The sequence below is a fragment of the Mus caroli genome, chromosome 2 (genome assembly GCF_900094665.2).
Source record: "Mus caroli chromosome 2, CAROLI_EIJ_v1.1, whole genome shotgun sequence".
In the NCBI taxonomy this organism is placed as follows: Eukaryota; Metazoa; Chordata; class Mammalia; order Rodentia; family Muridae; genus Mus; species Mus caroli.
Genome location: NC_034571.1, coordinates 47602625 through 47618328, shown reverse-complemented (window position 1 = coordinate 47618328; position 15704 = coordinate 47602625). Strand labels below are relative to the sequence as shown.

At 41.1% G+C, this 15704-nt stretch overlaps 1 protein-coding gene across 2 annotated transcripts in view; it reads left to right on the top strand.

The window, feature by feature from the left end:
• Neb (nebulin) overlaps positions 1–15704 on the top strand; it is a 200705-nt gene that overhangs the window by 30846 nt on the left and 154155 nt on the right. For both annotated transcript variants that reach the window (XM_021181047.2, XM_021181053.2), the window contains exons 13-28: positions 583–699; positions 2604–2708; positions 2802–2909; positions 3011–3115; positions 3593–3691; positions 5014–5118; positions 6244–6351; positions 6428–6541; positions 7502–7603; positions 7699–7806; positions 7898–8002; positions 9095–9193; positions 11428–11532; positions 12081–12188; positions 12265–12378; positions 14630–14827. In XM_021181047.2, coding sequence (XP_021036706.1) covers positions 583–699; positions 2604–2708; positions 2802–2909; positions 3011–3115; positions 3593–3691; positions 5014–5118; positions 6244–6351; positions 6428–6541; positions 7502–7603; positions 7699–7806; positions 7898–8002; positions 9095–9193; positions 11428–11532; positions 12081–12188; positions 12265–12378; positions 14630–14827 — 1800 coding nt within the window. The remainder of the gene's footprint in view (positions 1–582; positions 700–2603; positions 2709–2801; positions 2910–3010; positions 3116–3592; positions 3692–5013; positions 5119–6243; positions 6352–6427; positions 6542–7501; positions 7604–7698; positions 7807–7897; positions 8003–9094; positions 9194–11427; positions 11533–12080; positions 12189–12264; positions 12379–14629; positions 14828–15704) is intronic.

Below are 15704 nucleotides of genomic sequence, written 5' to 3'. Positions count from 1 at the left end.
TGGGAATGGGTGGGTAGGGAAGTGGGGGGCGCTATGGGGGACTTTTGGGATAGCATTGGAAATGTAATTGAGGAAAATATGTAATAAAAATATTAAAAAGAAAAAAAAAGAAAAAAAAAGCGAACTTGATGATCCTCCTATCGTCTTGTCTCTAAGATGTCTAGGCAGATAGCAGCTGGGACTTTAAGGCTGAGTGAAGGTTCTGCAGGAGCAGACATCTGGGACATAGTGTGCTGCCACTATCTGTGTGGCTTTCTTTGCCCCAGTGTTTATGTGCCTTTCTCCTTTTGAGAACAGAGACCATATGCTGCTCTTTTTTGTGGCTTTCCCAGAGCCAGACACAGAATCAGCCCCCTCTGATGTTTCTGAATGAGGAAATGAATGAACAGCAAAGTTTCCTGGAAATTCATGCACTCTCTGTACTGCTGCTATGAGTTTCTGTGGGGTTTATGGTGATAAAATGTCAAGCTGCCATTTTTCTAAAGACAAATTGATTGTAGAGCCATGTCATAATTGGTATAATGGAGATGAGGGTCAAAAATAACCCGTGGAGTTACTTTATTATTTTATTTCATCCTACAGGTAAAATACAAGCAAGACTATGAAAAGAATAAAGGAAAAGCAGACTATAATGTACTTCCTGCTTCAGAGAACCCACTGCTCAGGCAGCTGAAGACAGCTGGAAACGCCCTCAGTGATGTAAGTCAACGCTCCTCACACATGGCTTTAAACCTTAACTTGGAGAGTGATGGAGTCTTTCCCCTTTTGTGGTACCTACCTGTATGCTTGTGTAGCCTTACTAATGTGTGAGGTTATGGAGGCAGAGGCAGAGCAGAGATGGCTAGCCATAGAGGCTGAGTGTCTCTGAGCATAGCATGCCTCTGTCTGCAGCCAGTGGGCTGCGTTCAAAGGTCAGGGAGACCATCATCTGTTTCGAAGTTTCTAGCACCTGGGCTCCCAGAAGGCACAGAGCATGGTATGCTGGGCTTCTGAACAGGTGAAATGAGACTTCAGAAGCAGTTCCTGAAACTATCGTCTGCAGACACTGAACTCGGAAGATACCTCTTGACATGGTCCTTGTCTGCTTCTATCTGTAGAATTCGTTAAAGCCGGAATAGGCTATTGGAATAGAAATAGATAAATAAGCCAGAGCCTGGTATTAAAAGACTAAAGATCAAAGATGAATTTACTAATTTGGCTAACACACACACACAAACACACATAAAATACACACATATACAACAAACATACACGGTTTAAATATGTGATCATTCGAGGTGGTTTTGTTTTTTGTTTGTTTTTGTTTTTGTTTTTTCTGATAGAATATACGAAGCCTTTTCCAAGATTCAAAGATTTTCACATGACTCTCTGGATAGTTTAGTTACCATCTCTCTGCCCTTGAACTAAGTCAGCATGGTAGGGAGTGTGTGCATGTAGCTGGAGAATAGGAAGACAGAAAATATGGTGTTAATCCATCTTTCCAAATTGCTCTGCTGTGACCTCAACATAAAATGCTTCTGCTTCCCAAATGAAGGGCATGTTTATGAAACCAACCATCGCAGATTCAAATCTACTTTTGTTGCTAGAAACAGGAATAGAAACGTATTACAAAGGAATAGGATTGGGCTGGAAAAATGACTCAGCAGTTAAGAGCACTGACTGCTCTTCCAAAGGTCCTGAGTTCAAATCCCAGCAACCACATGATACTCACAATCAGCAGTAAAGAGATCTGACACCCTCTTTTAAAGTGTCTGAATACAGCTACAGTATACTTACATATAATAAATAAATAATCTTTAAAAAAACAAGCAAAGGAATAGGATTATTAAAACTTTGAAAACTCAGCATGAAAAGGTTGTGACAGCAGCTTTTACAGCCGTGTACTTGAAACCAATTGATTGATTTCTGTTATTTTAAGGCTAACTAAATGCCAGCAGTCAGGGGAGTTAGTGATGACCCATGCTTCAAATTTTCATGAGGGTCTTTTTTTTGTTTTGTTTTGTTTTTTGTTTTTTTTGAGACAGGGTTTCTCTGTGTAGCCCTGGCTGTCCTGGCACTCACTTTGTAGACCAGGCTGGCCTCGAACTCAGAAATCCGCCTGCCTCTGCCTCCCGAGTGCTGGGATTAAAGGCGTGCACCACCACGCCCGGCTTCTTTTTTTTTTTTAAAGGTTATTTATGTACTTTTTCAAATTAGCTTTTCCCAAATGTTTACTTGAAAATAACAAGTTTATAGACTGGTATTATCATGGCTTCTGTGTGCATGGGTCACAATTGGTGAGAGAGGGAAACAGGGAGAGAGAAAGGAGAGAGAAAGGGGGAGGGAAGGTGAGAGGAGAGGGGGGCCAGCTCAGAGATACAACCCTGCCACCAAGGGGCTCAGCTCAAGGTAGTATGTTGGATTCTTAAGCTTTTGAAAATGTAAAAAATCTGGTTTTACAATCATTGCTAATAATACCACATCACCCTGTGTTTGATTGTCAGGTTCTAAGATAGTTGACAGGTGGCATCTTTTCTTCTTTTGTTTTGTATTGGAAAATGAGTTTATAATCAGCATGGGAGTAACAGGATCTATTTTAATTGCTTACCCCCCCACTTTGATAGAAACTATACAAGGAAAACTATGAAAAGACCAAAGCAAGGAGCATCAATTACTGTGAGACCCCCAAGTTTCAGCTTGACACAGTGCTACAGAACTTCAGTAGTGACGTAAGTGATCATACGGTCGCTCGACCTGTTAAAGGCTCTCTTAGTTAATGAGCTGCTGATCAGCTAATAAATAAAGAACATTTTGTCTTTCAGACTAAATATAAAGATTCCTACCTAAAGAATATCTTGGGACACTACGTGGGCAGCTTTGAGGACCCATATCACACACACTGTATGAAAGTTACAGCCCAAAATAGTGATGTAAGTTCTAAGATTATTGTTTTCATGCTCTAAGACATTGTAGGCTGAAGGCATAAAATAAAGATTGCATCCTTACATCTGGTTTTTTTTCCCCTTCATAGAAAAACTACAAAGCTGAATATGAAGAGGACAGAGGCAAAGGCTTCTTCCCCCAGACCATTACCCAGGAATATGAAGCAATCAAGAAACTGGACCAGTGTAAAGATGTACGTTCACAGAGAGAGGCTGTGACAGTCATCCCTCCTCCCACACACCAGATCCTTCCCATCTCAAGGATATTGACCCAAGGATGTTGCTGCCCTTTGTGGCATCTAGAGGACAAGAGATACTTAATATATTGACCATTTTACAAATTTGCTTAAGTGAGGAGCTTCTAAGAACCAGCATCTATTTTGTAGAAGATATACTTCTTTTCTTGCTGGTATCCAGGGTCCCAAGAGCTAATTCTAGCTCATTGCTGTGAAGAGCTCTCACGAATCAAAGGCTTGGGGGGGTGTTCCTCATGTTCACAGAAGAGCATCCTTTCAAATGAACTGCAAGCCAGCTAAAAACAAAACTAAGAAATGTTTGATTAACTACAAGATTTTGGGGGGTGGGGGTAAGACAGGTTCTCTTTTCCTAGCTCATAGACCACCTTGGACTTCAGAGACACCACTAAACCAAATCCCTTTGTTTCCTCACAGCACGCCTACAAAGTCCACCCAGATAAGACAAAGTTCACTCAAGTTACAGACTCTCCTGTTCTGGTGCAAGCCCAGGTCAATTCCAAGCAGCTGAGTGATGTAAGTTCTTCTAAGCATTTAGGGAACCAGTTACAGGGGGTTGAGAAGACATTTCATAAATTCATACAGAAATTCAATTTGTTCCATTTTGCCATTCTGGGGTCAAACCCCAAGCCTTGTTTATGTGGACAAATGCTCTACCACTACATTCTTAGCCCCTCAAACCCAACTTCTTATTTTATTTCACTTAGAAAACCTTTACATTTTTAGTAGGCCTTTATATATCTCTAATAACTTTCTATATTTCTAATCACTTAAAATACTTTCCTATCTGGTGGGATGGACTCTTTTCAAGTAGATAACACTTCGTAAAGTTGTTGATTCAAGGAACCATCATAGCTGAAAGTACTGAAAAGAACAGGAATTCTGGATTTAGACAAAATTGGATTTGTATCCCAGCTTCTGTGACACGATAGTTAAGCAGCTTAATCTTTCTATGCCTTTTTTTCTCTTACATAGTTTGTAGATGTTTTGAAAATCAATACAACGCTAGATGTGTTCAGAATATGCAGGTGTGGTACAGATCAGATATTTAATATGCAGATTTCTCTCTGTCAAATAACTTTCTAGAAAATGGAAGCCTAGAGATAAGTTTTTTTTTTTACTATGTGAATTTTTTTTATTACGTATTTTCCTCAATTACATTTCCAATGCTATCCCAAAAGTCCCCCATACCCTCCCCTCCACTTCCCTACCCACCCATTCCCATTTTTTNGTGTCCAATGGGCCTCTCTTTCCAGTGATGGACGACTAGGCCATCTTTTGATACATATGCAGCTAGAGTCAAGAGCTCCGGGGTACTGGTTACTTCATAATAGGTGTTGTTCCACCTATAGGGTTGCAGATCCCTTTAGCTCCTTGGGTACTTTCTCTAGCTCCAAGAGATAAGTTTTAAATGACCTCAGTGTATTTATGGCCAGATATGACAGTTTCGACTGCAGTATCAGTAAGAATGACATATATACATATATATATATACACACACACACATATATATGGTGATTCCCCTCATAAATGCACCTTGCATATATATATGCTTCTGTTAAAGGGCCAATTGTGAGAGGCATGGAGAAGAATGTGAATGAAGAGCCACCTCATTCTGTCACCTACCACGGTGGTGGACGTGGTAACTGTGATAAACGTGGTGACATGACAAGAATCCAGTACACAGATTCAACAGTGCAGTCCTCCTAAGCTGTTGCTCTTGTAATCTTGGCCAGCTATTTTTCAACATGTCTGAAGAAGGTTTTACATTCAGTAAACCTTTTTCTTCTAATCTTAATGGTCTTTTCTCTGCCCATACCCTGCTTCTCCCTCTTTAGCTAAATTACAAAGCCAAACATGAAAGTGAAAAATTCAAGTGTCATATACCTCCAGATGCTCCTGCCTTTATCCAGCACAGAGTGAACGCCTATAACCTAAGTGACGTAAGTCTCTCACGTACTGCACCACAGACAGCTATGCCCCTGGTTTTGAGTTGCTTCATTGTAATCCAATGACTACTTCAACGTTAAAGATGGGAAGAACCCTTAACAAATGTGTGTTTCTACCTTTCTACCAAAATAACTTTAAACTTACCTTGTAAATCCCTATTGCTTCTGTGTAGTCATCTTGCAAGTAGCTTCATTCAATTGTTAGATAATCTTAATATGTTCTAACCAGCCTCTAAAATATCACCCTGCATGTGTATTTCGTTGTAATTCTTAATGCTAGATCTGTTAGCATTGCTATATATCCTATACTGTAATTTAACTTTCTTGGAATATAATCTTTTTTTTTAGAAATGATTTCCTTTATTCCCCAGGCCTACAGTGTCCCGTTTTACACAAATTAGACTTATTTCTACCAGTAAGAAGGCTTATGGTAATGATAGCACAGAAGGAATATGTAAAGGGCAGAAGGCCATGAATCCATTGCCAGCTTTCACTTTCCAAATTTAATTTTATAGAAAAGCTAAATGTCCCTCAGGAGAAGAGTGTGTCTTAATTTCTTCAGCAATTCCTAAAACAAGTACTGCGATTATCTAGCCTTGGAGGGTAATAGGATGCTTCCTGAACTGACCTCTGGGTGGATTTAGAGGGCAGATGGAAGTGATTCCTGAAACCACAGAGAGTAGAATGTGTGTACTCCTCACTGCTGTTTAGTTTAGAACTCAGATATTAGTGAGATCACTGAAAAGGAGCTAAGTTGATGAAATATTCGGATGGAGAACAAGAAACCTAGAAGCTCCAGTTTATGGAAAATGACCTCAAGCATGCACAATTTTCTAGACAATGAGCAGGATGCATTTATCTTCTGCAGAGGGCAGTGGTGATGCATGTCTTTAATCACAGCACAGGGTAGGGTGAGAGTCGGGAGGCAGTTGTGTCTCTTGAGTTCAAGGCCAGGCTGGTTGGTCTATAGGATGAGTTCTAGGACAGCCAAGGCCATACAGTGAAACCCTGTCTCATAAAACCAAAATAAATAAATAAATTAATTAATAATAATAAAGATTTAGCCTTGGTCTCTAAATGTGATGTGAAATATTTCAGTTTTGCTAATTCCTTTCCCAGAATGTCTACAAACAAGACTGGGAGAAGAGCAAAGCTAAGAAGTTCGACATCAAGGTGGATGCCATCCCACTACTGGCAGCCAAAGCCAACAGCAAGAATGCCAGTGATGTGAGTGTAGCCCTGGGCTGGGCTGCTGGCCTGGGATGCCCCCGCTGAGCAGTTAGCATGTGTGGTGTCCTTGCAGGTGATGTACAAGAAGGACTATGAGAAGAGCAAAGGCAAGATGATCGGTGCCCTCAGCATCAATGATGACCCCAAGATGCTGCACTCCCTGAAGACTGCCAAGAACCAGAGTGACGTGAGTAACTTTCACAAGCCACTTCATTTTGATGTGGGGATCCCCACCAATTAATGCACCCTTGGGTTGCATGTCAGCCTGCATGCAAATCTCACATTTGCATGGCAAACTAAATGTGGAGAGGCGATAGGAGAGATTCACTGCTAGTGATGTTCTTCTCTGGGAGGACTGTGTCTTTAAACTCCTCTATGCCTTTGTTTCATAAGGAGGAAACAAATAATAAAACGCTGTTTTCTTTATTTCTCAGAAGTGGGCTAATGTTAGTACATACAGTGCTCCTAGTATCAGTGTGGGTGTGCATTCACTCAGTGCCCTGAACTGAGGTGCTTGCAAAGATGTGCAGAAAACAAAAAGCAGGAAGCGAGAAAATCAGCTGAGAGGCAGAGTAGAAAACCGGCTGAAGCAGAAACACAGAAGCAAGACATTTCAGTTTAAAATTTTTATAAAAGAGAGATTATGAAGCAAAATATGACAGAGCACTTGTTGGAGGACTCCAAACCTTAAAAACTATAATTTGTGGGTAGCTGCTATAAAGAAAATATAAGGCTGATGGTGAAAAGCAACTTCCAAGGGTATGAGAAGTGTGTGCATCAAGTGCTGAGCTGGTGGGTTTTGTGGGACTACCTGAGTCCTCAGACCCTTCTTAGGCCTTAGGCCTTATTGTACTTCAAATTTTAAAGCAATCCACATTCTTCAAGCACACACAAATGGGACAGTTATTTCAATGCATTCACACGCTACGTTTTTCAATCTGAGAAATACTGGGATAGGTAATATGAACACTTGCTGTTATTAGCAGGTGACACCATACAAGACATGACCTTTAAGAGTATCCTTTCCGTGTGATGGAAAATGGGTGGAAGAAACCATACTAATTCCATCCCATTGTTTGAGTCTGACAATGGCATAGATGACTGGTAGTGTTTGAGATATGTATTTTCTTCCTTTTTCCTTTGACAGAGACTATACAGAGAAAACTATGAGAAGACAAAGGCCAAGAGTATGAATTACTGTGAGACCCCTAAGTATCAACTCGACACCCTTCTGAAGAACTTCAGTGAGGTTCGAAAAGCCATGGCCACCTCTTGGGTGGGAAGGCTTTCCTGCCCATTGGAAAGTCGCTATTAACTCAAAGTATGTGTGCTTTTCTTCATTAGGCTAAATATAAAGATTCATATGTAAAGAATATGTTGGGCCACTATGTAGGCAGCTTTGAAGACCCGTACCATACACACTGCATGAAAGTTTCTGCTCAAAACAGTGATGTAAGTTTGAATCCAGTTCCTCTGGCCTTGTAGTGACATTGTTTGGGAGCAACAGCCATCCTCAGTTGGTTTTGTTCTTCTGCCATTTCAGAAGAGTTACAAAGCAGAATATGAAGAAGATAAAGGGAAATGCTATTTCCCTCAGACAATAACCCAAGAATATGAAGCTATCAAGAAGTTGGACCAGTGTAAAGATGTAAGCCAGCTGCCCTGAGTTTTTCAGATTGGGTACAGGATGCTTCTGACATCTAGTGGTACATTTAACAGGAGTTTAAATGTGGTCACCTAGTTGTCAGGATGGAGTTGTTTTTATTTTTTAATTTGACTTTGGATGTTGGATTGGAGAACACAAAAATTTCTAGGAAGATATCTATTGGTTATAAAATTCTTTCAGGTTTTATGTCTATTTTCAGTAGTTTGTATAGCTATAAATTCAGGATAAAAGGAGACTATCCAAATTTGTCATAATCAGGGTGTTCATTGTTCAACAAAATGATACCGGGCTAGCATGAGCCTGACACTGTCCTCAGTGCTGGGAACTAGGGGGAAAGATGATCTGCTCTACCAGAAGTTCAACTGGAGTGGAAGAGACAGGCAATGAACAAAGAGCATTCAAGATCAAGAGAGATATCATCTAATATACGTGGGTGACTCAGAGTTAGACCAGGGTGATGTGAAGAGACTGGAGGTCCAGAGTGATCTGAGGCAGGACTGTTCTGCTATGCCAAGATCAGGGGCAGAGAAGCAGAAAGAATGCTCTCAAGAGAAAGAGGAATGGAGAAGAGACATGGCCGAGATATACCAGGGAGGAGGAGGATAATATAAAGATGATGGAGGATGGGATGGGCAGAACTTATAACTCAACGTACAGCCCAAACAAAACACAAGTTTCATCACAGAGCCATGTGGGCACTGGAAAGATTGACTGGGCAGCTTAGATGAAGCAGAAACCTCAATGATTTCTTGGCCTTTTGGCTAATATCAAGTGTAGAAAAATCAGGAAGGGGGGGAGGAAGAAGGAGTAGAGATAAGTGGGAGAAATGGACGGAAATAATATAATTCTGTTTTAGTTTAAAATAAAAGCTACACATCTACAATAGAACACTGGGGAAGGGAGATGAAAGGAGAGAAAGAGGAGTAGAAAGCAGAAGGAAGTAGCATTTGGATCCATTCTTCAGTACTAAGGAAAGCAAAGTTTTAGATGTAAAGTTCTCCGGCATTGGTGTGGTATGAACAAGAATAGAAAAGTTCAGTGTGGAGTGTCAGCAGAGGCTCTCTTCTCTTCCAGCACACCTACAAAGTGCATCCAGATAAGACCAGGTTCACAGCAGTCACCGACACTCCCGTGCTATTGCAAGCCCAGCTCAACACCAAACAGCTCAGTGATGTAAGTGTCCTGACTTCTTTGCGAGAGGGGGTGACCCGGGTGTGACTTACTGAAAAATCTCAGTGTCTTCAAGTGTCATCCATCGGTCATGTTCTTAATGCCATGTTTCAGATTTTGATTAATACGATAGCTGCTAGCTTGAACTATATCCCCCTCCCACAGATTGTTAGACAGCAATGAAGTAACTGATATTTTTAAATAACTCATTTATTTTTCATAGAATTGCCTTACTAATTAAAATGTGTCCCATGAATGCTAGACCTTTGCGACACTTAATAGAACAGTAGCAACTGAGAAACATCTATTTAATGGGCAAAAAGTGGAGCATTCCTGTTCTGGTGAAGTCAAAGACTTTAAAGAAAGAGAAGGTGTGCTTACAACAAAGTGATACTCCAGGCAGCAATCTGAAAACAAATGAGAGTTAAAATATGGGGGTTGCCTAGATGGCTCAGTGGGGAAAGATGCTTGCCACTAAGTCTGAATGCCTGAGCCTTATCCCCAATCTCCTTCCATGTGGTGGAAGCAGAGAACTGACTCCCCAGAATTGTCCTCTGACCTCCACACTTGACACTGCACATTTCTGCACACATGTGCACACACACAAACACACACACACACACACACACGCACACACACACAAAACCAAAAACTTAAAATGCAATTTAAAGCATTTTAAAATTCAAAAGATAGATAGATAGATAGATAGATAGATAGATAGATAAATAAATAGATAGATAGGTGGATGGATAGATAGATATAGATATAGATCTCACAATTCCTGCACCTAAGGCTCAGGAAACGTCAAGGAAGAGGTGGGTGGAAATATGGTAGGAGCCAGAGGACCATAAAATAAATCTGCTGTAAGTTTTGTCTCTTGGGAACGACAGGCAAGCTCCCCTCTTGATACCTCAACAATAGGGCTAGCTCAACCAGACCTGAACACTGACACCAACAGATGTGCTAATGTGGAGCATCACCCATAGACAAAGAATCCCAGGCAACTAAGGGATGCTGAGAGTGAGAGAGAGAGAGAGTTTTCCCGCAGGGAAGACCCCCTTAGCTGGGTATCCAGCGGTCAGTCCTGAAATAACCCTGTACACATGCAGCACTGAATGGGTTCAACAGGTTGTGTTCATCTATTTATGCATGTGTGCGTAAGTACATGTGTGTATGTAAAAGGAAGAGTTAAAGGAAAGGAGGCCAGGGATTTGAGAGGGAGTGAGGGGCACAGGAGGAGTTGAAGGAAGGAAAGGTAATGGAGAGAAAACAATGCAGTTACATTTTCAATAAATAAACTAAGCTAGGATGTCGGGAAGAAGAATGCCTGGCAGGGCACTGTAGACAGAGAGGTGAGGAGAGTCTAAAGAGGGGACAGCGTGGACCAGACTTTATAGCTGCATTAAGATGTTTGTTAGTGGGAATTCTTCCTGACTTCCTGACTCCTCTGACTATAGAGCTTTATAACTTTGGGTTTTCACTCTCTCCAGACCCAGTCTTGTGATGCTGATGAGGCGTCTGTTAACTGTGTCTATAGTGTAACAGCAGAAATGTCAGAGTGAGGCCCAGTTGTACCATGATTCCTCTGAGAGACGAATGAGACATTGACAAGATTAAATAACTCCCTCCCTTTCTTCTTAAAGAGACACCAATACCTTCTTACATAAATTCAACGAAATTCCTACTTTGAACTGTTTGAATGTCTGCTGAGTTCATTTTGTGTGCTGAGAAAAAAAAAAAACACTCTGGGGCCAAGTAATTTATAAAGAATAGAAGTTTACCAGAAATAATTGCCCTTGACTGAAACCTGAGCACTAGGAGGCTGAAGCAGGGGGATCTTGAGTTTGAGGACAATTTGGGCTTCCTGGTAAGACACTATATCTAAATCTGTCTTGTCGCCCCTCAAAAAGAATAAAGGTTACTTAATTCATAGTTCCAAAGGTTAGGAAGTCTAAGGGCTTGGTACCAGTTCTGGGTTTCTTGTTGAATCATTGCATTGCACCGGCTTTGCTTAGGGGGCCAGAGATCAAGCCCTCCTCAGAGCTCATTTTTATAATGAGGCCATTTCTGTTGGCCAATCAGACCATGAGGGCAGAGTTCTTGTGAGCCTATCACCTCTGATGGGTGGGTCCTGTTAAGTACCACCAATGGTGACTTTAAGGGATTAAGTGTAATTGGGGCACACAGTCAGCCCACAGTAACATATATTTTCCCTCCCTGCCCCCATACCCCTTCAGCTGAATTACAAAGCAAAGCATGAAGGTGAGAAATTCAAGTGCAGCGTGCCAGCAGATGCACCAGAATTCATCCAGCACAGAGTCAATGCTTATAACCTGAGTGATGTAAGTAAGAGGCCACATGCTTGCCTCATATGTGGGAAGAGAGAAAGTGTGCGTCTGCCTGAAAACGTAGAACTAGATTCAATGCAGTGAGCTCTGGGGCCAGTTAAGTGGAAGTGAGGGTTCTAAGTCTCACGTACTCTGGGGACCTACTTCATTAGCAGATATCATTTCCAGGACCTCTCTTAGTATCAGAAGAATTTTCTCATTTATTCCTATGATAAACTCTAGAGTAATTGAGATGTCTCCCATGTAAATATCTCATTTTACCTTTTATAGGTTGCTGTCTATAATATAATTATTTGTGATATACTTGAGTCTTTTGAAGGATTTTAAACTATTAAGGCAGAGAATGCTGTTTATACATTTAGCGAAGTAGAAGAAATTATGTAATAGAATCAATAGTTATACTACTATTTGGTTAATAAATTACTCATGATGAAATAAATTTACAGATACAAGCTTTCAATTTTTTTTAATAATCACTGGATTAACCTGCTTTCAAAGTCTTTTTTTTTTTTAAACTGACTTCTTTTTTGAAACTTCCCCAGAATGTCTACAAGCATGACTGGGAGAAGAGCAAAGCTAAGAAGTTCGACATCAAGGTGGATGCCATCCCACTGCTGGCAGCCAAAGCCAACAGCAAGAATGCCAGTGATGTGAGTATAGCTCTGGGCTGGGCTGCTGGCCTGGGATGCCCCTGCTGAGCAGTTAGCATGTGTGGTGTCCTTGCAGGTGATGTACAAGAAGGATTATGAGAAGAGCAAAGGCAAGATGATCGGTGCCCTCAGCATCAATGATGACCCCAAGATGCTGCACTCCCTGAAGACTGCCAAGAACCAGAGCGACGTGAGTGTCTGTCCCACTTTAAAGATGGCTTAACTGGTCACGTGCCAGGGAGTAGAAAGGTTTCAGTTGGAGGGTTCATACAAACTTGCTGAGAGCTTTAGAGGTAGAGTGTACCCCGGTTCTTACGTGCCTCACATTTGAGGAAAGAAATTACGGATAGAATTAACACCCAATCCACTTTGAAGGCTCTGCATTAATATGTAACAGAGCATCCGGTTTTTGTTCTCAAAAACCTCCTAGAAAAGATCACCAGATGTTTTAATCTAATTTAGAAATAGCTTTTTAAATTGATTTTAAAATTATCTTTAGAAAAATCTAATGAAGTTTCTATGTAAAATCAAGTATGGCCATCAATGTCTTCTGTTGATTTTGATAACTGATTGTGACCTCTATCTAAGAAAAATATTCCATTGATGATAGACCTTTTTAAAAACATGATTTTAAAACTATAAATAATCTTTGTAGACCATTTTCTTCATTATACATATTTCCTGAATTTTGGGGATTCATAGATTGCCTAACGGTAATCTATGGGTCACTTCTCCTTTTCTAGTTATAATTTTTATTATAGAGACAAAAAATAAAAAAGAGATCTATTTCCAACTAAGATACATACTGCTTAGAAGAGATTTTAAAAGTGGCTACAGTGTTCTGCATAGCTTGCAAACACTCATCTCCATGGTAAAGATGTGGGTATCGTTTGCTTGTTTTAGCCATGTGCACACACATTGATCTATATGTGCTTTTTAAATCACTGTTGTGAGCATCGCACAGTGTTCATGCGCATGCTCTGCCTGTCCACCATTCCTTAAGCCTTCTCAGGTTCAGAAGCTACAACTGACTCCACAGCGGTGGCACAGAAGGCTCTAGCTTTCCTTTTGTTTGTTTGTTTTCACCCTGTCCTTGAAAATATCAGACTAGTAGGCATAATATAAACAGATATATTCTTATCAACTGATTGACTTTGGCAAGTGAAAGACATTATCAATTAGTTGTTTTCACACAGTGCCCATGCCAGTGCTAAGGTATGTCTAGCAAGGAAGCTTGTTCTTAAAGCCACTTGCATCCTTGACAACATTTTAGTGGATTTCGTTTAGGATAGCACACAGTGTCTTCACACATGTGACCTGTGTCATTAGATTGTTCTCAAGTCACTTGCACTGCCTTCCCTCCCAGTCCCCCACTCCCTCTGACTTGCTCCCTTTCTTGTTAGTCAATCCCTCTGCCTTCTTGTCGTATGTATTCCATTTTCTTCTCTATTTCCCATTCACTTTAGGGGCTTTATCTCTTTTTCATCCCACCCTTTGTAGTTTGTAGCCTAGAAACCTACACCATATGAACACACACACACAAACACACACACACACATACACAGGACAAAACATGGAGTTTGTCTTTCTGAGGCTACCTTTTTCACTTAACATAATGATTTCCACTTGCATCCATTTTTCCTTCAAATGTCCTAGTTTCATTTTTATTTATGGCTATGTGAAATTCCACTTTGTGGGTGAACCACGTTTCGTGTATCCATTTGACTACTGATGGACAGCCATGCCAGTTGCATTTCCCAGCTATTGTGAAGAGTGTAACAATAAACATGAATGTGCACTACTTTTTGTGGTGTGTTTTGACAGCATTTTATAGGCACTGATATGTGTCAGCTGCTGGGAACATAAACACAAGTGTCAAAACAATTCAGCTAGTCACTTCCCCATGACTGCCGCTGCAGCACCTCCTCATTAGCTCCTTTCCATTGGGGCAGGCTTTAAACACGTGCTTGCATGCCACAACAAGTTTGGAGCTTTCTGTCCATCAGCCAGCACTTGGATGACTCCCTGAGAGTAAAACCCACACAATATAAGAAGGCAGAACAAGGTCCCTAAACTTACCAATAGCTGTTCTCTGACAGAAAACCTGGTATGGTAGCTCATGATTATAATCCCCAGCACTCAGGAGACTGAGGCAGGAGGGTTGCCAGGGTTTGAACCCCACTTGGGCTTCATAGATAATACCAGGCCAGCCAGAGCCACACAGGCAAGACCCTGTCTCAAAAACCAAAAGATAAAAGAAAAGTAAAATTGGGAAGGTCTGACCACGTATCATTTTCTGGAGGAATTTGATGATATAAGACATAGGAACAAATTTGGGGCAAAATAATTACTCAAATGTTTGCAGCTCTTTCTCTAAGTCGTACTTTGCTTTGCTGAGAATTCATTAAGGATGAGCGGAACTAAACAGGTTCTTCTTACAGCGTGAATATCGGAAGGACTATGAAAAGTCAAAAACGATCTACACAGCCCCTCTTGACATGATCCAAGTCACCCAAGCTAAGAAATCTCAGGCGATTGCCAGCGACGTGGACTATAAACATGTCTTGCACAACTATAGCTACCCTCCTGACAGCATCAATGTGGACCTGGCCAAGAAGGCTTACGCATTGCAGAGTGATGTGAGTACTGAGTCTTTCCCTTCCCCTCTTTGGAAAGTGAGACAGGACAGGGTCTGGTATGAGCCTTGCCGTTGGTACCTCCCTGAAGCATCTGCCTCGTCTGTGAGGAAGCATGAACGTATTGGGAAGTCGTCCCTGGGGTTCTTAGGATGGATAGTACACATGTGTTACTATTTTCTTTGTTACTATTTCCTTCTGGGAAAGTTACCAAACTTGCTGAACTAAGAGGCCTCAGTTGTTAAACTGAAGTAAAACCAAAATTGTTTTGAGTATTTAAATGGATGCCAAGGGCCAGCAAGATGGCTCAGAAGGAGAAGTGCTCTCAGATAGATACCCTGTTCTCTTCTGGCCCTCCGGAGTCACTGGTTGCTGTGAGTTCTGCTATTGCAGACACCTCACATGTGTGGAATCATACAGTATTTGTCTTTGGAGGCTGTTTTTATTGAACTTAGCATAGTGCCCTCAAGGTTTAGCCTTGTTATAGCTTTTGTCAGAATTATCTTCCTTTTTAAAGCTGAGCAGTTTTCCTTTATAAATATATGCCCTATCACGTGTATCCAGTCTTCTGTTGGTGGATGTTTGGATTGTTCCAACCTTTTAGCTATCGTGAATTGTGTTTCTATGACCATGCATAACCGAATGCCCTTTCAGCTAAACTTAAGGGGGAAACGGAGGACAAATGGCAATTAGAAATCAGGAATCCAATTCACCATAGAAATGTGCATGTGTGGAACAACACTCCTACTCAAGCATATCGAAAGATGGCCTAGTCGGCCATCATTGGAAAGAGAGGCCCATTGGACTTGCAAACTTTATATGCCCCAATATAGGGGAATGCCAGGGCCAAAAGAATGGGAATGGGTGGGTAGGGAAGTGG